General features: G+C 31.7%; 3 protein-coding genes across 10 annotated transcripts in view; 2 read left to right on the top strand and 1 right to left on the bottom strand.

Moving 5' to 3' along the window:
- Nucleotides 1-5,219, top strand: part of LOC106056845 (uncharacterized) — a 38,983-nt gene extending 33,764 nt beyond the window's left edge. For all 3 annotated transcript variants that reach the window (XM_013213721.2, XM_013213718.2, XM_013213719.2), the window contains exon 17: nt 2,406-5,219. In XM_013213721.2, coding sequence (XP_013069175.2) covers nt 2,406-2,592 — 187 coding nt within the window. In that variant the 3' untranslated portion in view covers nt 2,593-5,219. The remainder of the gene's footprint in view (nt 1-2,405) is intronic.
- LOC106056847 (cyclin-dependent kinase inhibitor 3-like) lies at nt 5,169-19,427 on the bottom strand. Of its 4 annotated transcripts, none has more exons than XM_056023998.1 (9): nt 19,311-19,427; nt 13,436-13,503; nt 11,150-11,205; nt 9,905-9,949; nt 8,733-8,824; nt 8,466-8,596; nt 7,411-7,442; nt 5,401-5,504; nt 5,169-5,306 (listed from the first exon to the last, which is right to left on the bottom strand). In XM_056023998.1, exons 2-9 carry the CDS (start codon nt 13,498-13,500, stop codon nt 5,250-5,252), a joined length of 582 nt encoding a protein of 193 aa, XP_055879973.1. In that variant the 5' UTR covers nt 13,501-13,503; nt 19,311-19,427; the 3' UTR covers nt 5,169-5,249. The 4 variants fall into 4 exon arrangements, with proteins under 4 accessions (XP_055879973.1, XP_055879970.1, XP_055879971.1 ...); XM_056023995.1 differs by lacking the exon at nt 19,311-19,427 and adding an exon at nt 13,802-13,953; XM_056023996.1 differs by lacking the exon at nt 19,311-19,427 and adding an exon at nt 13,874-13,892 and having other exon boundaries at nt 13,436-13,506.
- On the top strand, nt 14,008-23,269 carry LOC106056846 (uncharacterized). 3 transcript variants are annotated; one of them, XM_056023990.1, is made up of 5 exons: nt 14,008-14,315; nt 15,790-16,203; nt 16,298-16,379; nt 22,164-22,285; nt 22,817-23,269. In XM_056023990.1, the coding sequence occupies exons 2-5, from the start codon at nt 15,796-15,798 to the stop codon at nt 22,853-22,855; spliced, it is 651 nt and encodes a 216-aa protein (XP_055879965.1). In that variant the 5' UTR covers nt 14,008-14,315; nt 15,790-15,795; the 3' UTR covers nt 22,856-23,269. The 3 variants fall into 3 exon arrangements, with proteins under 3 accessions (XP_055879965.1, XP_013069177.2, XP_013069178.2); XM_013213723.2 differs by having other exon boundaries at nt 22,164-23,269; XM_013213724.2 differs by having other exon boundaries at nt 14,008-14,319; nt 22,164-23,269.
- The last annotated feature ends 2,464 nt before the right edge of the window (nt 23,270-25,733 follow it).

Genomic DNA, 25,733 nt, shown 5'->3' with positions numbered 1-25,733 from the left:
CTACCGGACCTGTGTGTTGAGCACCTTGCTGTACGGAAGTGAAACATGGTCAACCTACTCATGGCAGGAAAAAAAGCTGAATGTCTTCCACCTCCGATGCCTAAGGCGGATCTTTAAAATAAGGTGGCAAGATAAGAATACCAATGAGGAAGTGCTAAGTAAGAGCAGGATGCCAGGACATCCACTCTGTTATCAGCAGCAGACGCCTTGGCTGGCTTGGCCACGTTCATAGAATGCCAGTAGGTCGACTTCCACAGGACATCCTGTATGGCGATCTAATAGAAGGCAGGAGAGCCGCTGGTCACCCACTTTTACGTTATACGGATGTATGCAAACGCGACATGAAGCTCTTCAAAATCGACACTGGCAACTGGGAAGAGGTGGCACTGGACAGATCCACATGGAGAGAGAGCATAAAGGAAGGGTCACAGATTGCAGATGTCATACACAACAGAAGCAGAAAGAAGGGTGAAAATGCAACAGCGCCTCGTGATTATATATGCCCAACCTGCGATCGCAGCTGTGTATCAAGGATTGGCCTCTTTAGTCACACAAGAAGTTGCAAAGGGAAAAGATCTTCTCTCGAGACGTAAAATGCCACAGAGAGGTCTAAATTGACAGTTAAGCCTATATAGATCTAAAAGCATTAGGATAACCAACTCTAGAAAAAAAAACACATCTTAATCCACATTGCACCCTCCCTGACCAAAAAGAAAATAGTGTCTGACTGATTTGAATGACTTGGTCAGGTAGACATACACATGTAGGCCTAGTGTACTGTACATGTGTAGTTGATGATACTACAAGACTACCCTGTGTTTTTTTCATTGCACATTATGCAATAGTGTTTGCTTATTGTCGAGTGGTCAGACAAGAAAATAACACACTGGCATGGTTAGTCAAGCATGTACGTAGATCTATCTTTACACTAAAATAGTTACACACCCTCCCTGCCCAAAAAGTAAATAGACTGTGTGTCCAACTGATTGTAACAACCTGGTCAGATAGACCTACACATGTAGGCTTAGTGTACTGTAGTGTGCAGTCCATAATGCCAAGGCCAACCCGCGTTTTTTTTTCTTACACGTTTAATGTTTATGTGTTAGTAGTATGGTGAGTGGTAAGATCAGAAATTAACACATTGGCATGGTTAGTCAAGCATGTACTTTACACTAAAATAGTTATACAGGTCAAATTTTTCATAAAACTCCAACAATTTCATTTCTATTTATTTGGTTACTAGAAATGTGAAATTATAAATCTGTTATTTAATGAGATTTTAAACTTTATTGGTATAAGTAAGATTTTCCGTTATATAATAATTAGTTTTTTTTCTTTAAAGTGCCATTCAAGGTTTAAATATAAGGCAAAAATACAAGCACACATATTTAGACTTTTGTTTTTTTTAATGTTATAGTGCATTAACGTTTATGTAAGAAACATCTTCCTTATTACTGATTTTATTAAAAAAAAAAAATAAAAAAAAAAAAAAAAAAAGTTATGAAAAAGGTTGTATAGTTTAATAAATTTTCTTTAATTTAGTTGAACTATAATTTAAAATTAATGATAAACTAACAGTTTAACAACTTTATTTTAGTTGAAACTTAGTTTTAGTTTAACTTTTTAAATTAAGTTTAGTTTCCCATCACTAAATACAGTAAATTGTATGCTCTTTGTGACTTGACTAGATGGATGCTTATTGTACTTAACTCTAGAGCAGCAAACAAACGAAAAATTAAACTAAATAAAACAACAAGGAGATAAGAAAAGGAATTTGTGTCACACAGAACTGTTGTACTCATACATGACATCTTACACAGATTCCTGTCCTAATTAGACCAACATTTGCACAGATTACCAGGCACTACCTTTCAAATTGTTATAAAAATGTTTATAATAGTTTCAAAGAAAATGCATTTTAGTTGTAAAAGAAAAGTTCAATTATTTTCAAGACAATTAGTTATACCTATAAATATACAATATAATCTTTTTTATATTGCCAAAACATTTATATAATATATAGAATATATATGTATATATATATATATATATATATATATATATATATATATATATATATATATATATATATATATATATATATTACAGAAGAAAAGCAATTCCATTTTAATGCTATGTAAGATTTTTTTATTATTTTGAAAATGATGCATTTGCATGCAAAAATAGTTTGCAAAGGGTTTGCTTTCAAAAGATTTAAAGTACCTATTTCTATACTAGAGATGATGAAATCAAGTTTCTTGTGCTTTTAGTCTTTGAGATGGACTGCAGGAAACCAATGCTGATAGGCTGCTGCTACAAAATAATATACATTTTGCTTAGAGGTGCGATAAAAATAAATCAATTCTTATAAAATACTTAACTGTCATAGTATTTTCTCTGCACAGGTTCAAAGGCATTTTAGATACTGAACTAGAATGTGTCCATGTACTGAATCCTCACACATTGCCATGTTCATCCAGTCCACAAGAGGAAAGAAATGCTTCCGTTAAAAGAAAATATCCTGACAAACCTTCACCTCGAAAATTGAAATTTCAGCGAACTAATGAAACGAAGCACAAGTCCAGCCATTAACAATGTCATGTAACTTTATTTTCTGTTATATGTAGCATTTTATTAATTTCTAAGAATAGTTAAAAGTTAATTTCCACGGTGATATGAACACCTTAGTGAAGGGGTGGGCAAACTATGGTTTGCAGCCACATGCTGCCTGGCAAAGGGTTTTACGTATTCCAAACAGATACAAGGAGTGACCACAGATTATTTATACATAAACTTTGACATTATTTGGGTCCACAAATTTCTGTGAACAAGTATTTTCTTGATTAAAAATAAGTGTAATAACAGAATTCAATGCTGTCTGACAGCATAGGAACGCACATGTGAGGATAAAAATAAGTAAGCTAGTTCCACATTTCAGGAACATTATACACCAGTGTAAACAGTTTAATTCTGTACAACTGCATATTTTTGAGGAAATGAAATAAATATGAAGTAGAAATATTTGTAAAATTAGTTTTAAAAACAAATTGCTAACTTTGGTTGTAATTTCTCATTGTAAAAATTAAAAGTACATGTCTAATACAGTATGAATGTGAAATAAAATGTACATGTATAATACAGTATGTATGTAAAATGAAATTATACATGCTTTTAAGTATAAACATTTTTTCTAAGTTTAAGTAGACATAATATATATATGTGGCCTCCCATACTAAAATTTTTGTCAATGTTTGCTCACCCCTGCCATTGTCAGTGTGCTTTAGTGCTGTTATTGAAATCTGATAGATTTTAACAACCTTGTTGGTAGATCTTGTGAATAGAGAGCTTTCTTTTGAGTATCAATATTAGGATCTATAGTCTACAAGTTGACACAAGTAACATTTTAGTCCTGCAACTTGTAACAAGTGCATTATATTTCTATTTGTACAAGTAATGCTCTAGTTATTTTATTGACTTATGAGTGTGTGTGTGTGTTTTTTTTTTAATTCTTTGATTTAGGGACCAAAGTTATACAAAAGTATGATTTTATTTGTAATTGAATCATGTAGCTTGACATTTGTATTCAGTGTAAAATCATTTCTGAAATTTGTATTTACTGACTTTAAATATTAGTCTAAATGTTCTTCCAGTTTGGAAAGCCCGTAACATTCAGATAAGAGGGTGATGATGACCTCTCTGGCATTATATCCAAGGGGAAGATCTAACTGAAATTTTTTTTTTTGAATCATTAGTCTGATGGGGACTAGAGCCTTGGTGTAGGGGAAACCAATGCAATAGAGTGAATGTCCTTAGTCAAATAATCAATAGATTTTTTATGATTATTACAAAAATACAATTTTAAAAAAGTAATTCACATGGATCTATTCATTTGCTAATTCCAGGTAGGGGGAATGAATTGTGCCATTGAAGATCCTTTGTGTAATGGAGGTGGGGCCCTATGAAAGGTGGATGTAAATATGTACTATAAAAATGTACCTAAATGACAGTGCATGTGGTCAAAATGAAAGATGTGCATTATCGTAGGGGAATGTGTGTACAAGATATTTTGAACCCAAGCATCTGAAGATTTTTCTTGCCACTGCTAACTCCAAAACATTGATTTTATAGTCAATTGACAAGTTTTAATAATAGAACATGACTAAACTATTTTGTGATTTTTTAAAAAGAAATCAATTCATTCAATAATTCTTATAGTTTGTTTGTCAAACTTTGTGACAAAATTTGTTACATTTAGGAAACAGAAATAGTACAGTGGACCCTCATTGGCAAGATTGATTTCAAGGTATAACATGACACAACACACTCCCATGATAGTGAGAGAGTTATCCTTTGCAGCTCAATATTGTACACTGAGATGTGTGGGGGTCATTTCAAGATTTATTGTCTTGAGTCTTACATCTGCAGCAGAAGTCTGTTGGTGATGATGGCCAGTATGAGATAATTCTAGTCTTTGCTCTTTAACCAAAGCTTCACCGTCAATATTATTATTTTACAAATAATATTATGTAATTGCATCTCTGAGTACAATTGGCTTGACCTCTAGTATTTTTAAATTATTTTTTTGTAATAATAATACAGGCATTATGGAAGTCATTTTTTTTTTTATACATTTAAAATGAACCAAAAAATGTGTTAAAATGCTTTTAGCATACTTAATTGTGTTCGGGGAATACAACTTTATCCTAGGAGTTTACTAACTAGATACAAATGTCTGTCTATACCCAACATCTTAACACTGCAGACTTGTACAGTTCTATTACTCTATGCAGATGTGAACAAACTCAATGTATAATATTGAAATAGTGACATTCAATTGTACCAAATACCTCATGGTTTCTTTTTTGTTGTATATAGTTGTGATGCATTATGTGCCATAATGTTACAATTTGTGCATGGTATTGATTGGTTTCATGACTAAAACATTTACAAATGTTTTGTTTTTGTCATGTACTATTTTATAAATTTACATTTGTTTTTCTAGACTTTTAAGCCATTTATTTTTTTGTTCAAATAGCTCTTAAGCTCATATCAGTTTTAATGAGCTCATTTTTTTTTAGTTTTCAATAAATTATACAAGGCTGTGGCATAATAAAATACCAAATGATTTGTTACTGTAATATCTACATCAACACACTAAGAGGTCAAAATGGTTTGTTTTATACAATTTATTGTTTCTAATAAATTTCTTTCAATTGAAACATTTTTAGTTGGCTTCCATTGTCATGGCTTTATTTCTGTTTGTATTCACTGAACAATGTTGGAAATTCTGTCACAAAGTTATATTGCTGAAAAAAAAAAAAAACAATACATTTTAATTATAGGTTAATTTATATTATACAAAAAGTAATTTTTATATCTTGGATTATGTAAACAACTCACTTTAACAGAATTGATTGCACGGTTTCCTTTGAGTTCTTTAAGTTTTCTAGCTGCTTCTTCATGAGAGATAGTATCATCTAGCGCCATCAGTAAACATGCCACTACTAAAGAAAAAAAAAGGTGTTCTCAACACCAACTTTTTTTTTGGTAACATTTTATCACAACTGTCAACAACTAATTCTGAACTCAATTTCTTTAGGGCTATCAGACACCTTAGGGATATCAGACACCTTAGGGCTATCAGACACCTTAGGGATATCAGACACCTTAGGGATATCAGAGACCTGTCCTTCCAAAGGAAGACATCTTACAAAGGAGGAAAACAACAAAAACAAGACAAAGTTAACATTAAAAACTTATGTCTTTTGATTCCAAAGATTAAGGATGTGTGCAGTATTTCACATGACCATGCAAACCCAGTTGTGACCTGCATATTTTCCCACATCTTGAGCAGACAAAGCTGTTGTCTGTCAGCAGTCTTAAGTTTTCATCTTCTGCGCATGTGTATAGAACTACTAGATCTATATAAGAATCGTATCTGTCAAATAAAGTTTATCATTCATGCAAATATACCTGTGGAAAGCATGGAATTGTCTTCTTTCCCACTGTGCAATAATCAGTGAAACACTTCTGTTAGCATTATGGCAGGGAATATTAAAGAAAAAAAAAAGACATTTTGAGGAGCTTAGAGTAAGAGGTTTCTATTGAATAGCCCTGAATATACAAGCATCATTTGTCTTGCGCAAGCCCAGTATGTTCTGAAAAAGTTCATCTGGAATAAAAATCTACTTTTTTTTTTTTATTCTATTCCTTCAAATACTTTCTTCACAAGAACTTTTTTTTTATTGCAGTTCATGTATAACTATGAAGATAAATATTTACTTTAAAACTTGGTATATACACAGTTAGAAACAGCAAACAAACAAACAGGCTCCCTTTGATTAAAAAAAAAAAAAATCCTTATCACTTCTATGCTTTGAAGTATTCTTAAAATAAAATATTAAAGTTGACAAAGTAAAATAAAAAGTAAATAAATTATGTCTCATAATAACAATAGTTAAGTTTTAAAATGTTTTGAGTGGAGGAATGTAGCCCAGTCCAGACTTTACTGACTTAGATGCTCCTGCGACATTTAGCGCATAGGGCAGTAAGCTCTCTCCACTGAAATCAGTCATAAGCAACTTCTACATCCTCTTCAAAGCTGGTGCCCACAGATATGAGGTCTTCTAAGAAGGTACAATAGCATTTAATACGTTGATGGGCTTGTTTTTGCTTTCTTGTTTTTTGGCTTCCATGTTATGGCTGACTTTGGTAAACAACATTCATTTAAGGATATGTCCATCGAATCTCATATGGCATTTGGTCACCATTTCACCCAGGGGACGAGTGCCAGCGTGAGAAAGAACTTCTCTATTGGTGACATGATCGCTGTATGTTATTCCTAGGATACTTCTCAACCACTGCTGTAGAGTCACATTTAGTCTCTTTTCAACCTTTATGGATGACTACCATATATCACAAGCATAGGTGACCATTGAGATGATTATATTGAGGAGGTGGATCTTGGTCTTAAGGCTGATTGATTTGTTAGAAGACCGCTACAGCATTCCCTAACCAACATAAATCAAGATATGCATCTCCTTTGGTTGTGATAACGCTGTGTAATTAGATGAACTGCTGTATTTGGTCAAGCTCTGTATGCCCAATGTTGACCTGTAGCTAATATGCATAACTTTGGACATGTCAAGATTTATCTTGAGGCCTATTTGGGAATACATCTCTATCGAGGCTCTCCATCATTTCTTGTATAAAATTTATTGTATTCCCAAGTAATGCTATATCGTCTGCTATGTCCAGACTAGTCCTTTTAAAAATGTTGTTCATAGATTATATAAATTTGTAAGAATGTGCTGCAACTAATCACCTCAACAACAAAAACAGCTTGGTATTTCAATATTAAACATGAGAAGAACAAGAATTACTACTGTAATCAAAAAAGAAAATTCTTACTTGTGCAAGAACGACCAAAGCCACCATAACAGCTAAGGAAAAAATAAAAATTTGTTAACAATGATCAACTTAGATGTAAGTGCTTAACTGACTGAAAAAAGACTAATGCATTGTGTGAGCACTTAACTTTCATGCTGGAATGGAGCACTAAACATAATAATAAGAATCTTTATTATCTAGAAGAACATTAACTTACAATTTGTGTATTACACCAAAAAAACATTATACCGGTAACTATAGCATGTAAACATATTTATGTGAGCATGTAATTGACGCTGAGGCATTATAGATAAATGTAACAATCGAATTGGGTGGTTAATATGTCTTGCTATTTTTCAGAAACTATATCTGACAACAGTTTTCAAAATAAAAACGAACAGGAAATATTGTAATAAATTTTCATTTCTAAATAATTCCCTTTCATTCTACAATCTTCTGTTTCAAAACTTGAGTCTTCTAGAAAGCAGTGTTAATAAACTTCCTATTTACACACTTTGAGACCTTGGCACGTACACGACATGATAATAAATACTTTCATATAATTTTTTAAAAAATTTAGTTTCACTATGTGACCTTCACTAATAAAATAAAGAACTGTCCGAATGGGAATGCATTTGGAGAGAATAACTTTAACAAAAACATTAGAAACTTATGAGAACTGTATTTCTGAACACACTTGCAATAGCCAAATAGAAAAATACAGTTATATGTTGAGTATATTATATTTATTTATATTTTTGATTATGTACAGCTTTCAAATTGATATTAACATTAATACTTAATCAAAATTGAATAAAGCATTGAATATATGTATATTTACGCCTTCCAACACAATCTATTTAAAATAAAAATTTTATTCAGCCACAGATATAAAACATTCTTTGTGAAAATAACTGGAGGAAACAAATGAATCAATCAGTTGCAATTGAAAAAAACAACAACTGCAACCGAAAATTACTTAATATTAAAATTATTTTTTAAAAATATTATATTAAACTGTAAAATGAAGTTCTTTTAAAAATATATATTTTAAAATGAATAAATGAATTTATTACTGAATAATTGTTTTCCTCATTGCTTTAAGACAAACTGATATATCCTCAATGATTTGGATCACTTCATCAAATGCTGGTACATTACCATCTTCAATAGGGTAGTGATGAACTGAGAAGCCTGACTCCCTGTACTAAATATTTCAAAATAAATTTTACCTTCACAAATTTAATGGGGAAAAATAAAAAAAATTATAAATAATATAATTATTTGACCATATTTACAGGAAAGTAAGAATAATGATCACATATATAAATTTTAAAACTTACCTTATCTAATATATCTTTTGTTCTGTAACGGTAAAACTCTCCATTTGTGCACAAACAAAATATATCTTGAACACCATCTTGTTTCAAACATTCTGTTATTTAAAAAATATTCTTATTTCCCTTTCAACATCATCAAATCATCATATCCACTTATGAGTAAAAGTATGTTTCATGTATAAGAAAATTTCTAGTGGTAATAACACATATATTTTTTCTTCCATTTAAAAAAAGTTTTGTTACTAAGTCAAGGGATATAGTTGATGATAATTCAACTCATACCATAAGAAATTTAAGAATTTTTGACTAATAAACATGGAGTCAGTTTTTTTGCTTTGTATGCATAAGTTCTCCCATATCTATTTTAAAAGCCCAATGTTGAATAGATCATTTTTGAGCAGCTCTGACCTTATTCTATCTAAACTAGTTATTTCTAGAGTACATGATGTAAGCAAATTTATCATTTCATTTAGAAATCATTCATGAGAATACTAATTTCTTAAAATAAAAATATTGGATATATTACAATATTAATGTGTTTACAACATAAGGGTGATATAAAGAGAAAGGATGAAGATGTAGTCATCAATAACATTTGATTGGAAAAGTATGCATCCCATTTTGGTTACAACCTTTATGGTTTTAAGAAGAAACAAGGTAGTTGTTTTTTTTATGACATATAAAGCTCATAGACTAAAGTTCAAATCAATTCAGGCTATAAACGGTCTTACAAAATGCAATTCTTTCATATGAAGGAAAGTGTAAAAATTATTATTAGTTAATTTGAAACCACAAAGCTTAATAATCAGCAGAAGTAGCATTAAAATGTTTTGGGACCAATATCTCTATTATGTTTATAAAATATTTCCTATTTCTAATGTGAAAATGAAACAAATATATTGATGAAAATATTCTGAAGCCCTGACAAAACATAATGTAGTTTGTAATACTTTGGAAACAGACATTCTAATTAATGTTAGATAAGGTATGGGTTGTAAGGTAAGGAGGGCTGATAAAGCTAGACAATGCAAAATAAGAACTGGGTGAGGTAATATGACTGCTTGTTAAGGTGAGATAAAGGCTATTAGAGGTAAGATGCGATATATGACATACAGTATAAAAAAAGTAAGATATGTAACTATAGATTAGGTAAGGTTTAAGTGAGAAGAACATACCAATATCAAAGTTGATATCTCTCCATGAATCTTTAAAACAACAGCCTTAAAAAAAAAAGCAATCTAAAATTGTAACATCAATTGAGTATAAAAGTTATATATTTCATTAGATAGAAAAGAATGTCCATGTAGTTTTAAAGCTTAGTTTAATTTTTTTGTAAGGTTAAGTTTTTTTTATTAGCAATATGTTAATTAATCCATTGTAAAATTAATACAACAAAAATTGTTATTGATATATAAAAGTATTATTATTCCTTTCTTGAAAAACAAAAAAACATATTTAAAAAAAATTATACAAAATTCATGATGTTTTATTAGTTTTTAACTTTAAAGTTAAAGCAATACAATACTATTTTAAAGGGAAACTCCGATAGTTTTGAAAATTTTTGATATAATATGTGTTTTGATTTACAGATAATGAATATATTATTCTTTTTATATTTATTTGCAATAATAACTTGGTAATTGATGTTTTTCTGACGTAATTTTCCTGCGCATCCAAAACAGTCAGACATTCACCGGGTTTCTTTGTGACATCACAGTAGCCTACTAATTTAATATATTGACTTATTGTATAACGGGAGACGATACAGCAAAGTTAACATTCTCGTAAAAGAAATATATTTTCGTCTATGCAGTTAGATCTAGGATTCTATAAGCAAAGAAAAAATGCGTATTAAAAGTAGATTTACATGCTTGACTAACCACGGCAGTCTGTATTTTCTCGCCAGACCACTCAACATGACCGACTACACGTAGTCTCGACTAGCCTTTCACTGACCAGTTTGTTCGAATCAGGCAGACACTCGATCTATTTACTTCTTGGGAAAAGGAGAGGCTTAGATGAAAATGTTACTTTTTTTCTCGAGTTGGTTATCCTAATGGTTTTAGATCTACCTATACATGTATTTATAACTGTACCATAGCTCTGGAATATGCCGTCACTAAGCCCAAGAGCCTGTAAGTGATACGATTGGTTAAATCTAGTTTCCTTTTCAGTATTGTTGATGGAAGTGACGTATGCCTAACCTAAAAACAAAATCTCAAAGCACCCCGTTTTTTTTGAGATCTCAAAAATTTACTTTCTAATTTATTAAATATAAATGTTTCTAAGCATTTAAATAAAAAAATGGTAAAATGTTTACTATTACAACTTTTTACGCAGAATTCAAATATGTCAATAACTCAAATTTGAAAAACCATCTGAGTTTCCCTTTAAGAGGATTTTATATGTATATAACCTACCTGGAAGACTACAGATACCAATTTTTTGTTGGCAGTCAGATGTATTTAATGTCAACCTTTTGAAAAAGAACATTATAATTTAAACAAATTATACATTTGACCATTGCACATAAGAATATAATATTTAATTCACAGAGTTTGCTAATAATCCATGGGTGACACAGGTTTCACATAGTGATAGGTAAAGTTGAAATAAGGATGATTTTATCCTAGCAATGATGTTTTATTTAGTTCAGGAAAAAAGACATCAAGATTCCAATCAAGAAAACTATCATTAATACTGATGACATTCACCATCTTACACAGTTCAAATGCCATGGCATTGGTATAGCTAGTACATCTTTGTTTTATCTATAGCATTTGTTTTTTTTTTTTTTGTCTTTACAATCAATCAGCCTTATTTTCATCGTAATGGCCATAGACCCATGCGACCCATCAGCAAAGCTTAAAAGGAGGCTACATGTGGATCAGTAGCAATGGTTCTGATGACTATTAGGTGCCACATACAAAGATCATGTCACTAACAGAATGGAAATTCTGCATGAGGTTCGTAGGGACCTGTCCATAGACAAGATGAAACAATAATTAGGAGGTCCGAAATGAGGAAATAATAAACATGGTCAAAACATGATGTTGTACCTTCATTGAAGACCTAAAAGTAAAGACAGGGTTACTACAGCAATTGGACCCCTGCTAACTGTTGTAAAAAAGCAAACTAATACTCTATGTCCATATTACAAGGTCTTTGGGGCTCGCAAAGACCTTCCTTCAGGGAACAGTACCAGGAAAAAGAAGAAGAGGCAGATAGAGAAAGCAATGGGAAGACAACATAAAAGAATGGACGGGCCTGCCATTGAAAGAGGTTCTATCCAAGGCAAAAGGCAAGAGAGGAATGGATAAAAGACAGTCAACAAATCTGGCATGGTGCTCCAACGGTCCAACAGACTAAGGTGAAAAGTAAAGGACACCTGTTAGGAAGATGCTGTACACAATGAAGGTGATCAATCTCTGTGTTTCTTGCTGTTACTATTAGTCTAGATCTAAATATTATTATATATACTTTCAGTGTTTGATGCATAAGGCGGCAAGCTCACAAGCGATATCCACAGCCTTCACAGATAGTGCCTACAGATTTTAGATCTTCTAAGTAGGTGTAATGCCATGTTAAATGAGAACAGCACTGTTTTCATTTTCCTCTTTTTGACCTTCATATTATATCTGTCAGTAGTGTAAAAGGAAATGTCCAGTGAATCTCATCCTCATCTCATATAACATTTGATCCCTACTTTGCTTAGCGGACGAGTGTTCATGCAGCCACAATCTCTGTATGATACTATTAGGATCCTTCTCTGACATCATTTCTGAATTACATTTAGCCTCTTTTTGACCTTTATGGATGACTACCATGTCTTGCATGTGTGTTGTCATTAGGACAAGGATTGTATTTGGGAATGTTTGTTTCCAAGGTATAGATTTGTTTACCCAGATTAGCCATAATTTTTTAACGACAATTTCTGCTTTTCATATCCTGCAAGTCACACGATGATATGCATCCTCATTGCTTGTGATGGCGCTGCCTAAATAACTGAGCTTTATATTTGTTCATTTCTGACCAATGTTATAGTAAGTACCCGATGATCTGTTGCCAATACACATAACTTTGGCCTTAACAAAGTTTATCCAGTCAATTATGAGCTCGCCTCCATCAAGGTTATCTGTCGTCTCTTGTATTTATTTCATTGTACGCCTAGTCCCAAGTAATGCTATATTGTCTGTGAAGTCTAGTCCCAAGTAATGCTATATTGTCTGTGAAGTCTAGTCCCAAGTAATGCTATATTGTCTGTGAAGTCTAGTCCCAAGTAATGCTATATTGTCTGTGAAGTCTAGTCCCAAGTAATGCTATATTGTCTGTGAAGTCTAGTCCCAAGTAATGCTATATTGTCTGTGAAGTCTAGTCCCAAGTAATGCTATATTGTCTGTGAAGTCTAGTCCCAAGTAATGCTATATTGTCTGTGAAGTCTAAGTCCGTTGATCAGTCTGGTTCATGACATAGGATCCGATCTTAGGCTTAAATTAAAAAACTGTCTAACAAAACAAAGAATGTGATCAATGTGAGGTTAAAGAATTAATGGGCTTATAACTTATTTTTTAGCAAATTAATAATAAAATAGTAATATTTAGACAAGACAGAATACACAGACATAGTATTTTAGTCTTTTAATTAATGACAAATGAATTAATCTATCTTTCAAAATCTATCTTAGTTTAGAATTATATTAGATCTACCAATCAACTTGGAATGGAGATGTATCAAATTTATTTTCTTTCTTTGTCTTTATTTCATGCGTCATTCTCTGGAAATAAAAAAAAAAAAATAATAACATGATATGACCTAGTCCTAGATATATCATATATGACTATATCTGTATTGATTTCTATTTCTAAAACAAAATTTATTTAGATCTAGCATATACATTATATAATAATTTGAATATATATATTTTCTTTTCTAACAATTTAGGGCCCACTTGGGGTCTATGAGTATGAACAGATCTAGTCAAGATCTCTAAAACTTAAAACATAAAAATAATAATCAGCTACATCTAGACCCTATACTCCTATGCCTTTTATTAAAATAATGTGCCACTGTACATGTACAAGATAGAATGATATTGATATAGATCTCAGATCTAGAAATATAAATATAGTAGATGATGATATCTGCTGTGTAGATCACATCTAGTAAATCTTTCTAGATGTAGTTGTAATTTAAAATAGGTTGTTCCGTTAAGTAACAGAAAATTGTATTCTTTTCCTAATTTGTAAATTTTAATATTTTAAAAAGTCAAAAGAAATATACTAAGCTACTGAAACGAAATTTTTTTTCTCTTAATATTGAGGTGGAGCAAAATCTAGATCTAGACTAGACTAATAAATCCTAGATTAGACCAACTAGATTCTAGATTAGTAGAGAGTTTAGTTGATCTAGATTCTAGACTAATACAGATCTATGCCATGATCGTATCCATCGACCATTTATAAATATTACACCAGCGGAAATTACTAAAACATTAATTAAAATAATTAGATTGGATGATTGGATAGAATCATAACATTAACTGATGATTAACAATAACAGTCAACAGAACGAGAAGTAGAAGACTAAGTGAGTAAGTCTTAATAAGTACTAGATCTAGATCTAGTAACTAAGTAAGATGTCTAAGTCTAAGATTTACTTTAGATTTTAGTTCTAGTCTAGTAGATAGAAAGTCAGTAAGATTTTAAGATATATTAATTAATATTATTATTAGATCTAGAATTAGATCTAGGTCTAGATTATTTATGCATAATATATGATCATCATGATCTAGTATCTATAGTGACTATAGATTTAAAATTTAATTTATAATTAATTGATATTTCATGATAAACTTAAAGTAGATCTAGTTATCTACATCTACTCTGACACTAGTGTAGTAGTGAAGTCACAGACTAAAAGTAAAAGTCTATTACTAATACAGTATTAGCACAGACTAATAACTTAAATAAGCCCTAACTGCCCTAAGCCTAAGCTTAGTAAGAATGTAAGATGTTGGACTAGTCTGACTAATCACTAATGTCATGATATGTCAAGCAGATCTAGTTCTACTGTTTTAGGCTTTAGTTCTATAGAATAGAATCTAGAATTTCACTTCAAGTAACTACTATATAATAACTTTATGCATACTTTAAACTAGAATTGACTAGATCAACTAGTCTTCTAGTAAGCCATTTACTCATTTAGACAATTTAGAGATTTACTCTAGAATACTCTAGACTAGATCTAGATATGTAGGTCACAAATTTAAGTGAATGAAGATAATCAATTCATATTCACTGTAACATATATATTTTTTAAAACAAGATTTTAGAAGCAATACAGTTAAAATTTTAAAACAAATGCTTTGCTGTATTTAGAGATCTACTGCTATTCAAAGCTTGTTGAATGGTATAATTAAATATATGGTCCAACATAAAAACAAAATACATAACCACTTCTGATCTTTAATTCATTAAAAAGCCAACACTGAAATAATTAGGGCATATCATTTAAAGACATAAGATATTCATATTTTGTAGCGTTCTTTAATTAGGTGCGAAGCTACTTTCAAAATCCCAGTCTTCCAACCCAGGACCCCAGGTTGGGAAGCCAAGCGCTTAACCACTCAGTCATTGATATATATATATATCTGCATTCTATGCCCCACACCCCCTTCCTGCTTCCAGCCTTTCCTCATATTTGAACTCATTTTGTAGCTATTTTCTTTTCTTCTGTGTATGTAAATATACATGCGTTGCCTGATTGTTAAGAATAGCTAGTGCTGCATTACAGACAGATTTTAAATGAAAGCTATTTGAGTGACTTAGTAGTTGAATGATTTCATCTTCTTTATTATTAGACAGCCTCAAAAGTTTGGTCAGTAATTTTCTGATTAGAAATAGGGGAAGGACAGAACATTACTCAAATCTTATTAGCCAGAAGAGAATCTAGATACTTAAAAGCTATGCTTCTGTAACCTAAAAAAGTATGAATGATTTGTCTTATCATGATAATTAATTTTAAATACATTTAACAATTTCCATTTATTTTATTTTTTTAGTGAGCAATGGCACCAATACCAGAAAAAAATCAAGACAAGCCATCAGATACAGATAATGATGAGTCTGAAATCAATAGCTTTTCAAATGCTAACCAGATCTTCTCTGGAGTTTCTGGGTCAAGTGATGATGAAGATAACTATGATGAAAGTGCATTAGGTGGTTACACATTACTACCACAAGATCCTGAAGATGATGAAGATGAAGCTGATGATCACTTGATGAATGCAGATAATGATTCTGAGAAAAACAAAGAGTTGTTAACTTTGGACAATTTGGATTGCAGCTCCCAGCCAGAAGCTTCACTGGATTTAGAAAGGGGTGCTTCTGCTTCCAGAGTGATAGAAACAAACGAATCCTATCATCCAGCATTTCTGGCCAAATTCCCAGATGGGAAAGTTCCTTCATATCTACAGGTGACTTTAAACAAAAAATAGTTAACATATTTTATTGTAATATTAAATATGTTCCCCTATGTGCTAAATGACAAAACTATGTTATTTTGTTCAGGTGTTGTCTGTTTCTAAAGAGAAAGAAAAACATTTGTGGAACCAAAAACCTCAAAATGCAAGTAGACTATCATTGGATTCTGGTAGGCCTAATTTTTTTTCTTAGATAATAACTTTCACAACACAAAACCATTTACTAAATAATGCCATTACACTTGTTTCATGGTCTACAGTAAATAGAACCTTGACCTAGTTTATTTTTAGTTTATTAAATATTTTGATTTTTTATCTATAAATTTATGTGTAATAAAACAAAAACATTAAGAATCTATTTGTTAGCAAGTATTTTGTTATGCTAAAGTTATAAAAAAAAAAAAAAAAATAGCAATCTTATACAATTGGTTTCATAGATTTGAATATTGTTGTAAAATAGTCATACAAATTAATACAAATACTGTTATCTAAAGTTTTTACTGGTTATTTCTAATATCAATAGTTGTTTTTTTTTTTTTGTGGGGTGGGGGAGTCTTTTATAATTATTGGTGATGATGTTTCTGTTGACTACCCTTTTTAAAAAGCTTATATCAAATCACTCTGTCTGTCTGGTTATATCTTTGTACACCTTATTTCTCTCACATCAAATTTCAGTTGAAATATTGCAAAATTATTTATTTTTACTTCTATAAAAATTTACCAAATTAGTTAAATAACTATTGGTAATTAACCTTCTTAAGACGACGCGGGTGATATATCAGCCCAAGGCAATTTGGCGAAAAAGACAAAGCAGCCGATATATCGGCCACGATGTTTCTAACCCAAAGATTGGCTAGCCAGTGTTTGTATCAGCCAATCAGATTAGTTCTTACTATTTTTATACCTTATTAGACTATAATGGCAGCTTTCTTCCTGTTTTTATTCGATAATTTGTTTGTATTGATTTTTTGAAGTTACCTAGTGACGTGAAAATATTAAAATGTCAGCCGGTGATATTGATGAAAGCAAACTCACTGACTCTGATTTTATTTAAACTATGGTAGCCCTAATAAAAATCAGTATTGAAGAAAGCTTTAGATCTAAGTTTACACTACTACTAAATCTAGATCTAGGTATGTGTTGGTAACATGATTTAGAGGTAAGGGTGAGGAGCTGGATAGAGATGACCCATTTGAGTACCTAGGGGTTAGCACCCCATAGACCGTTTTATGCTCTATTTTATTATCAATTTAGTTTAAATGTTTATCAGGGAGATTAATAAATATGATGCCAACTTTCTGACCAACAAACAGCTCAAAAGAAGATCCCTTGTTTATAAATGGGTGGCTTTCACTGTGGCCAAAATGAAGGTGTTTGTTTCCATGGTACATGGAAAGGGGGGGGGGGAGAAAAAGAAAAGTAGTAAAATACTATGATAGAAGTGTCTGAAGGGTCTCCATGTGCCTTGTTTCCCTAAACACATGTATTAGGGCTTATTCAGGCCTAAAACTTCTTAAAAAACTCTTACCTTTTTTAATTCTGTTCTGTTTTGAAAAAATGTTTTTTGGAAATTTATGCACATAAATTATGCAAATTGGCTTAGCTTATGTTAATAAATGTTTATATTTCAAATGGATTCCATAATATTGTATTAGTTCAATATCAGGTGACCGAGCCTCGCTCGGATTAATAATTTGTTAAGGAAGGATATATACCCGAAGTCATTTTGAGAATATTTTTGTACCAGGTGGCCGAACCTCGCTCTGTTAAATAATTTCGGAAGGATATATACCCGAAGTCATTTTGAGAATATTCTTGTAATTACGAAAATGAACGATCGGATAAAGACTACTAATCTGAAGAGTTGTTTTAGTGTTCTGTTAGTTCTAATTGTAGGCCTAATTGAACATGTCGATTAAATTTAAAGTCTTTTAAGTCCTCCTACAGTCTAGACAAACTACAGCTCAAGTCCGTCTTAAAGTTTTGCAATCCATCTTTTGCGTAATTGTATTGTAGGCTTACTATTATTGGCTTGGAAGAAAGTCTTTGCAGTGTAACTTCTCTACGTTATAGGGTAAAACATGCACTTAGTGACAAAGTAAAATGGCTCATTTTTTCTTATTAGACTTAAATCATTGCATTAGTTTTCTAAAGAAACGTTTCCGTAGGGCACCTCTGTTACGCCGAATAATATGCTCGTTACCCATATGGCATACGTGCCCTGCCCAGCCTGACTGTCGGACTATAAGAAGTTCATACCGGCTTTTGCCATCCATCCATCCCAGTGGTGCTATGACCTGCTTTTACACATCCCTCCATTCAGATCTCTCCTGGGCTTTCCGTCAACACGCCCTAACTCCAAGCTTTTTACCGAGGTTTATAGTTAAATCAAAAGAGGCTGCAGCGTACGCAAACTCGTTGACCGCTAGATGGATATCATGTTTAGTGTGAGCAAGTAAGGCGTAGAGAAGCTGTGTTATGACCATTTCCTTTGTTTTGGTACAGGACAGTAGACACCGAAGCATGAACACATGGTAATAATTCACCAGCAAAATAATAATAATAATAAGGCTTGTCTTAGAGTCCGAAAATTAATGAGGATTGCAGCTGTGACCTACATATCTTGCCACATCCAGGACAAGCATAACCATTGTCCGCGGTGCTCGATTAAGATTTTCTTTTAGCGTCTGCGTCTGTCCTCCAAGCAAATTTTCTTTTGGTCTCAAATGTGTCTCCGCGGCCTCTGTATAGAGGGAATTCTTTAAGTCCGACAGTTACGCTGGACAGAGCAGTATCCTGTATGGGAGACGAATCTCAGACGAACGCATGCCAAAGGCAGTCTTTTTTGGTGAGCTAAAAAGTGGTCGACGTAACACAGAAACGCTTAAAACACCAGCTTATGGCGCAAACTTGACTTAGCTGACATAGAAGAGAGCACATGGTTGCATGCAACCTCAGAACGAGACAGCTGGAGGGCACCAGCTAAATAAACAACAAAGTAAAAGGTATCTACACCGCTCTACACAATTAAAGTGTAAACAACTTATTAAGCACTTAAAACACAATAACTAATCATACATCGGCACATTTAATTTCATTACTTTTCTTTCATAGTTCTATAATAAATCAATCTACAGTAAGATGGTGCGCAAATGTTTAATTAGGTCTATTGATTCTTTAAAACTCGTTCTTGTTTGCAAAGAAATAATTTAGTGTACTGCGGTAAGCCTAGTGACGTAAGCAGCGTTTTTCCCGTTTACGTCATGGAAAATTTTCATTCATAAAATATTCTAGCCAAAATTAATTTTTCGATAATGAGGCATTTTCAAACCGATATAACGGTCGATCTCGAGTTTTCCCAATGTGGCCAATGAGTTGAGAATTTTTTTCTCACTATTATGCACATACCGTGAAATTTTAAAGAAAATCGTTAGAGCCGTTTTCGAAATAAAATTTATAAATATATATACATACATACATACATACAAGAATTGCTCGCTTAAGAGTATAGGATTAATTTGCTTTGAAAAATATGTATAGTTTATGTTTTAGGAATTTTTTTGTAAGAGAAGTATTTAGGCTGGAAATAGTGCTGTGTCTTTTTGGCACAAGACATGCTAAAAGGCTCTGTCTTAAGAGGGTTAATTATTTTGTGTTGTATCTCGAACAAGGGAAAGAATTTTTTCCTTGACTGATAAAGTGGTATAAGTTGAATTATTCCCCTTTATTGTTTGTGGGCAAAAATACCAACAACAAACTATTAAATAAACTATTAAATAACTATAAAACTTATTTTTATAAGCAGTGCCCTGGCACAGTGGTTACTGTATTGGCTTGAGGAGGCTTTAGCCCTCCAGTTCAAAGTCGGGTTGCTCCTTTTTTTTTTTATAAGTACACTAGACATATGTTACCCGCGACCCGCGGGTCTTTATTTGCGCATTACTGTTGATATAGTCACTGAGAGTGTTTTGTAAACAATTAAACGAAATAATAATGTAATAAGTAAAGCAAATGTGTCAATATAAAAATAGTGTGAATGAAGCTATCAAATCAAAATAGCTAATGGGCTTAAATCTTTTTTTTTTTTTTTCAAATTAAAACATTTGCTTGTAGGCCTACATATATTTGATTAAAATTTGAGATGAATAGACTAAATTTTGTATGTTCATGCGTATAAAGTATAAAGTATATATTGAGGTAGACATAGATCTAAATCTACACTAATCTAGAGTTAAACATTGGCTTTTATAGAGTTCATTCTGTGCTGTGCATGCGTGACCTTTTTTCATGAATGAATATAGGCCTATCTCAACACGGCTACGCAGCTTTAGCGAACAGCGAACGAATGTATTAAAATGCTTTAGAAAAACAAATTTGAATGTTAATTTGATTAAAATATGAAATGAATGGACAATAATTAGTATATTTATGTGTTAAAGCACAAAACTATCTTTGCGAAAAGAAGTTTTATCATCTTAGAGTTCAATAAGAGTTTTAGACCTAGGCCTAGGAATAGACTCAGTAGAGAGATGTGTTAATGTGTAACCATTGGTAATGTCTAATGAAATAATGTTCGCCAGGAAATCTGTAGTCACAGATATCAGGAACTAATTTATGTAAAAAATGCTTTTGAATAATCTAGTGGATTGGATTTAGATGTATGTTAAACTTAGCTAATAATCCTTTCACGTAATTTCTCTTTCGTTACGAAAATAAAATTAGTTTTGCGAAAATGGGTTTACCCGAGGTCGATACATTCTTATCTATTAAAAACGAAAAGAGCGATAGCTTTGTTAAATGAATGGGATTATAAAGTGAACAATTAAACGAAATAATTTTTAGTACGCGATTCATGAATGAATATAGATCTAGGCCTATCTCAACTCGGCTTCGTGGCTTTCGTAAATGTATGTAGCTTTAGAAAACCAAATTTGAATGTTTATTTGATCAAAATAAAAAGTGAATGAAATTTAATTAATATGTTTATGTGTTAGAGTATAAAACTATCTGTGCGAAGAGAATTTTTATCATCTAAGAGTTGAATTAGAGTTTTGGATCTATCGATGGGATTATAAAGTAAACAATTAAAGGAATTAATTTTTAGTACGCGATTCATTACGGTATTGTCTAATAAAAGAATGTTCGTCAGGAAATCTGTAGTCACAGATATAAGGATCTAATTTGTGTAAAAAATGCTTTTGAAAAACAAAATTGAAGGTTAATTTTATTATATAATGAAATCAATGGACCTTCTTTTGTATTTTCATGTGTCAAAGTAAAAAACTATGTGCGCAAAGTGTATTTCTTAAAATTAGATCTAGGTCTAAATCCTTTCGATCTTTTCTCATGTCAACATTGTAGACATGGCCTAGATCCATAAAATACTATAGCTGTAATAGAGTCGGACAACTTTATTTTTTTTTGAGGGTCTTAAGTTTGTTTTAGGGCTACAATACATACACTACGGTCTAAGTTAGTACCCAAGGAACATTCCTGCCTAGTTTTATCAAGATTAGTCAAGCGGTTTTGATGTCTATAAGTAACATACATACATACATACACCTCACATTCTACTTTATAATATAGATAACAAAAATTTAATCCATATATCCCCTTCTTTCTCCCCCCTCTACCCCTTTCCAACTGGTCCAGACAAGGGATAGGATCATAGCGTATTGAGAAAGCTAAAAGCATGAAACATGAACAAAAACAATTGGTAAAAAAATATTTCTAAGCGCACAGATTTATTATTGTTGGTCTAGATCTATTACAAATTGAATCAAATGACTGATCCAAATTAATTGATACAACTTCACTTAATGAGTTTTTTTTTTTTTTTAAAGTATTTTTGTTTTTGTTTTGCTTGTCATTAAATATGTCTACTCAAGTTTAAAAGGAAAGCTGTGTGATCAGACTTGTTTTACAGGCATTCTTTGTTTGAATTTTTTTTTTAGTTCAAGAATCAAAGATACTTGGTGCAATGTCTGGATTTTCATTACCCAAAGAAAGCATCCCTGATTGGGCAAAGGATTTGACCGATGACCAATGGAACTGTCAGATACTTAAGCACCTAAAGGTGAGTGGCAAATCAGCAGAAAAAAATCTAACAGATGTGCAAAAGCAAGAACAAGAAGACTTATCTACTGCTGGTTTACCTTGGGTTGCAGAGTTTTTAGAAACAGAAAAAGGAAATGACTCATCTCTGTGATATTTCATATTGGGAACATAATCATTCTTAACTCTTTCTCTCCGTAATTATTTACCACATTCTGGTGGAATCAATGTTGGTTTCGTCAGTTAGGAGAGAAAAGAGTTAAATCTAATTCAAAAGTGCTGAATAAAAATTAAGTGAATATTGTTTTATTTTATCTTTTGTCATTTATTTAAGAGCTCAAGGAAGATGTACAATAATATACTGAACTTCTAAAGTCAACAATTGTATATGAACTAGTAATTCAGTTTTTATAAAATGCATGTACTGTATCATAAAGTTACTGGTTTCTTTCAAAAAATGATATTTTAAATGGTTTAAACTGCATATATTTTGAAAGATTTATATTATAAACATTTTAAAATAATTGATGTTCATTTCTGTTTCATTGATCAGGTTGAATGTAGAATGTATCACCTACACTTTGGTGCATAACTGTTTATGGAAAGGTGGAAATGAATGTCTGCATTTACTTGTCAAACTATTTGTATTATTATAGTTCAGCAAGTAATTGTGTTTTTTTTTTTTTTATTATTTTTTGGAAACTATCAGTATTGTATGTAATTTTGTAAAAAAAAACAAACAATAAAAACGAAACAATTAAACAAGGGTTGTATTGTACTTTTATATTTTTCTGACGTAATTCTTCTAATTTTTTGTTTATTTTTTTTTTCATACATGCTGACACCAATCTAAGATTTAAGGGATAACAATATTTTAATGTTATTTCCTTTTACCTAGAACAATTTGTTCCCATGAGATGATCCACAGTCACTTCATGACTGAAGGGGGACATACAAAAAACAAGCCAAATATAAAAATTCTAAAAAAAAAAAAAAAAAAAGCAAAGCTTATCTAATGGGGAAGAACTCTGCCCTTAAAACTATATCTCAATAATGTAGAAGTTATTTCCCTTTTAATATCAAACTAAATAATTAATTACCAATAATTACTGACTAATTAATTAATTAATTATTTATTTATTCATGTTTTGTTTAGTACAATAAATACTTGTTGAAAGTATCATCTTGAGAAAGTGTGAGGGAGAAATAGCATTAACAATTATTAAAGGGGACTAAACCCAACAAATTTAGCCACATCTGTAAATACTGAAGGAATAGTTTCTCTTCTTGGTATCAAACAAAATAATTAATTGCCTGTAATTAATTGACTATTTGGTTACTTTTTTAAAATTCATATCTTGTCTATACCAGCAAATAATTGTGCGAAGTTTCAACTTGATCTGAGAATGGGTGTGGGAAAAATAACCTGTGCACACTTTTTACCAGACAGAGTGAGTTGATATAAGGTTTGTTACCTAAAAGAAGCATATTAATGCCAAAGCATCTTTAATTTGAAATCACTTTGAGCTCTTATTTAATTTGTATCAGTAGTGCGTATGTATTGTAAAGTAGAATGTGGGATAACTCATGCAGAATATATAAACATATATGTAACTTATGTAAATCTTTCAAAGGTAAAGTTCACTCTTGGTTTTATAGCGTAAATCTTTCTTAAGTACAATCTAAGTTGTATAGTGGGTAAATGTTTGTGTTCATGTATTTGACACCATCAACTTGTCATTAGGCTCGTGTTTTAAAGGCCACAAACCGCTTCTGGTTTGTATCTAATACAGATAATGGCTTAGTAAATATCTTAAGTACAGCAAATTTGCAGCCGTATGCTGGCCATTAAATTTTGTACGGTTCCACGACAATTCGTTCACTGACATTTCGTTCACCGACAAATCGTTCACGACTTTTCGTTCACGCGACTATTCGTTCACCAGACATTTCGTTCACCCGACAATTCGTTCACGCGACATATCGCTCACGGACAATTCGCTCACAGATAACTTGTTCACCGACAACTTGTTCACCGACAGTTGGTTCACGACAAATCGTTCACGCGACAAATCGTTCACGCGACTATTCGTTCACGGCACCGACAAATTGTTCACAGACAAATCGTTCACTGGATAGTAACATATTGTTAATATTATATATTCTCGTCGCGTGTTTAATTTATTTACATTAAAACTTTTGTAGCTATTATTTCCAAAAACTAAAAATTTCTAGAGATCAGGTCAAATCCGAGTTTATTTAATTTCGTTGTTGTTGTTGTTGTTGATATTTTGTTAATGAGGACAGTATGTGATAAAAAATTATACTTAAAAGAAAAAAAAAGAGATCTTACAAGCTAGCTGAAAAATGTAAACGGGCCCTCACTTTACTATAGGTAACATTTTTACTTTCACCTTTAATATACCTTTACACCCTCCTCATTTTTTTCATCTACCGGGAATCTACCCATTCATCTGGATACTCTAGTTAACACCTAGTTGAGTGCTAGTCAGACTGGCTCCTCTGGAAGTAATAAAACTTTATTGGACATTGCCTATACACATGTTCAATCTGTTAACATTGAAAATATGTACTAGACACTAGTATAGTACTTTCCATCAAGTTTAAAAGAAGTTTTATTTTATTTTTATTTTAGTTAACTTGTTTCTATATGTGACCATGCACCCATTGGTAGACTAATTTGATTTCTTGGACCTCAATAACAAATTTATTGAAACAATTTTATTTTGTTGTATTGCGATAAATTATAATTTTTTGATAGGGAACCAAAATATTTCTTAGTGTTGTATATGTAATTAGTTTTTTTTTCTTCTTATCTTATCTTATATAATACAGACGTTACTTCAAAAAAGAAGATGATTACGTCCTACGCGTCATGCATTTAGTCATGCATATTAACCAATGACTTAAATTCAGCCAAATCACTGGATTTCCTGGCTAGCTCAGGCAACCCATTCCATGCTCTAATAGCACTAGATGTCTTAATTGATAAGTATTAACCTTAGATCTGTATCTAGTATGTGACGTTCAGAGTTGAACAGTGAAACCATATATTGTACCAAATCTAGTACCATTGTTAAAAATCTAAATTATCTCTCGTAAAAACACTGAAAGGATTGTGGAAAAAATACTAGTGTGTCTGAGCTAGCCAGGAAAACCAGTGACTTGGCAGAATGCATGACGCGTAGGACGTAATCATCTTCTTTTTTTGAAGAAACGTCTTTATTATATAAGATAAGATTTGTTTTTGTTAATAAGATATCAATAAAATGGATATGTTAATTAACATCTGGACCGCTATTAAGAAGATAAGCAAATATGGGTAGGTCGAACAAGACTACATGATGGACATGAGTGTAAAAGAAGGCCTACATGTTGAAAGTAACAATGTTACCTATAATAAAGTGAGGTCCCATTTAAATGTTTCAGCTTGCTTGTAAGATCTCTTT

The sequence above is a fragment of the Biomphalaria glabrata genome, chromosome 3 (genome assembly GCF_947242115.1).
Source record: "Biomphalaria glabrata chromosome 3, xgBioGlab47.1, whole genome shotgun sequence".
NCBI classification, from domain to species: Eukaryota; Metazoa; Mollusca; class Gastropoda; family Planorbidae; genus Biomphalaria; species Biomphalaria glabrata.
This window is presented reverse-complemented; position numbering and strand designations above follow the sequence as displayed.

What these genes read in the sequence shown, in the direction of transcription:
- LOC106056846 (XM_013213723.2), top strand. Translation starts at nt 15,796, where the DNA reads ATGGCACCAATACCAGAAAAAAATCAAGACAAGCCATCAGATACAGAT. An exon ending in AAGTTCCTTCATATCTACAG is followed by an intron (nt 16,204 to 16,297) that starts GTGACTTTAAAC and finishes TATTTTGTTCAG; the next exon opens with GTGTTGTCTGTTTCTAAAGA. An exon ending in TAGACTATCATTGGATTCTG is followed by an intron (nt 16,380 to 22,163) that starts GTAGGCCTAATT and finishes TTTTTTTTTTAG; the next exon opens with TTCAAGAATCAAAGATACTT.
- LOC106056847 (XM_056023998.1), bottom strand. Translation starts at nt 13,500, where the DNA reads ATGACGCATGAAATAAAGACAAAGAAAGAAAATAAATTTGATACATCT. An exon ending in ATGAGGAAAACAATTATTCA is followed by an intron (nt 7,443 to 8,465) that starts GTAATAAATTCA and finishes TTTTTTCCTTAG; the next exon opens with CTGTTATGGTGGCTTTGGTC. An exon ending in CTTTGGTCGTTCTTGCACAA is followed by an intron (nt 5,505 to 7,410) that starts GTAAGAATTTTC and finishes TTTTTTCTTTAG; the next exon opens with TAGTGGCATGTTTACTGATG.